We start from the raw sequence: 1,826 nt of genomic DNA on the forward strand, positions 1-1,826 counted from the left end.
AAAAATCAGCCTCAACCCTGACAATATGAAGAATGTTTTGGAGGGAGAAAGAATAATGCTCATGACGTTTCATTGGATCAGCTACAATCTCCAGTGACAAGAGAGAAAGGAGAAAACGATATACAAAATGACATTTGCTGAAAATACTCCGATGTTGATCTTGCCGGAACTTGGGGTACTACCCACTCTCCGTACAAGGTAGCTGCGGCCCTGTTTGTATCGATTATCATTTCCTGGCCCGAATTTTCTAGCAACACCCCTTGTTTTAAGTGCCTATTACCAAAATGATCCTGAATAAAAAAGATCCGAGACCGAATCCGCTGAAGTGAAAGAACCGAGACCGATAGAACAGGTGAACTTGAACTGGGAACAACCTCGATAACGACGAATAAACCTCATTTATTTACATATTAAGGCGAAATATCAATTCAAAAGTGAAATATCTTGTAATAAAAAATGCAACGTAGGTGACTTGAATTTTGACAAACGAGCTGGCTCAATGCGTTGCTTTCTTTTAATGCTTTAGAGGATACAATTACGTCATGTAGACAAGAAATGTACATTTCGCAAGGAGTTTTAGAGGAACATTTTAAATATTCAGTATTTGATCATTATATATATATTATTTAACAGTTTATCAATTTCAATGAGTCGAGTGGCTTTTTGTTTAAGATATATATTGAGACAGATTAGAATCGTTCTATGTTATGTGTTTATTCTTTTGCTACACGGATCCATTTCCTTCTCCCGGAAGATTCAAATTAATACTCATAATGAATCGAGATGAGTACTTTGATCGACCTACTAGTCCTGCAGAATGGGAGGATGGGATCCTTTGTGGTCGAGATAAATGCTGTGAAATCCATGGAGGAGGAACTTGGTGTGGGATGAATGGAGAAGGACGGATTGGGATTTTGACGAATCTTTTTGAAGGACAAGGGGCTAAACATCTCGCGGGTCGGGGGAGTCTAGTTATAGACTATTTGAAGCTAACAATAGAACCAACTTGTTTACTTCTCTCCTAAATCTAATTTTCATTTCCAGGGGTCTAAATCACCCATGGACTATATGAAAGATCTTACATCCAGAGGGACTCTCTACAAGCCGTACAATCTGGTCCTTATGGAGAAAAATGACAAAATCGGTGCCTATGGTTTGTTTTACTACGCCCAAGGATTCAACGGTAAAAATATAGTTGATATGATTATACTTTAAAAGAGGTGTGGATTTGGACTAGAGACTTTCAACTTGACTCACTTTCATATTTTGAAGGCTTGCGACTCGATAGTGATTTCAATTTTGTCAAAGACAATTAAGTACTCTTTAGAATATATTTTATTTTCTGTGGACTTGCACTTTAAGGGATCCGGGTTGGTTCGGATCTTTAGACGTAAATATTCGAGTAAATTTTGGGTATCTAAAAGTTTCGTAACCAGATCCGTAAAAATATTTAGATGGATACTTGTTTTGAATTTTAGGAGCATTTTACTCAAAGTTCAGACATAAACAAAACAGGATTCGGATTATGTTTACATTTTTACTGATAACTGATGCTAAAACAATGAATAACCTAATGTTATTAGTTTTTACTATTAGAATATGAATATTATTTATTAATATTTAGAATAATTACTATGATAAAGTTGAACTTTGCCAGGAAAAATGACTGTGGAAAAAATGACAAGGAAAAAATGGATAGAAAAAAAAACAGAAGGAAAAGTGAGTAAGTAGAAATAATTACAAGATTATTTTAAACTGATACTAGCGCGAACACGCTATCTTAAAGATAGCCAATGAAAAATTAAAAAGATTTTATTCATATTTAG

General features: G+C 34.9%; 1 protein-coding gene across 1 annotated transcript; it reads left to right on the forward strand.

Moving 5' to 3' along the window:
• The first annotated feature begins 773 nt into the window (after positions 1-773).
• Positions 774-1,215, forward strand: LOC139907109 (transport and Golgi organization 2 homolog). Its single transcript, XM_071893184.1, has 2 exons — positions 774-971; positions 1,045-1,215. The coding sequence occupies exons 1-2, from the start codon at positions 774-776 to the stop codon at positions 1,213-1,215; spliced, it is 369 nt and encodes a 122-aa protein (XP_071749285.1).
• The last annotated feature ends 611 nt before the right edge of the window (positions 1,216-1,826 follow it).

This window comes from Lepeophtheirus salmonis, chromosome 1 (assembly GCF_016086655.4).
Source record: "Lepeophtheirus salmonis chromosome 1, UVic_Lsal_1.4, whole genome shotgun sequence".
Taxonomy (NCBI): Eukaryota; Metazoa; Arthropoda; class Copepoda; order Siphonostomatoida; family Caligidae; genus Lepeophtheirus; species Lepeophtheirus salmonis.

Coding starts and splice junctions, on each gene's coding strand:
- LOC139907109 (XM_071893184.1), top strand. CDS start 774: ATGAATCGAGATGAGTACTTTGATCGACCTACTAGTCCTGCAGAATGG. Junction 972..1,044: donor TCGCGGGTCGGGGGAGTCTA/GTTATAGACTAT, acceptor TTTCATTTCCAG/GGGTCTAAATCACCCATGGA.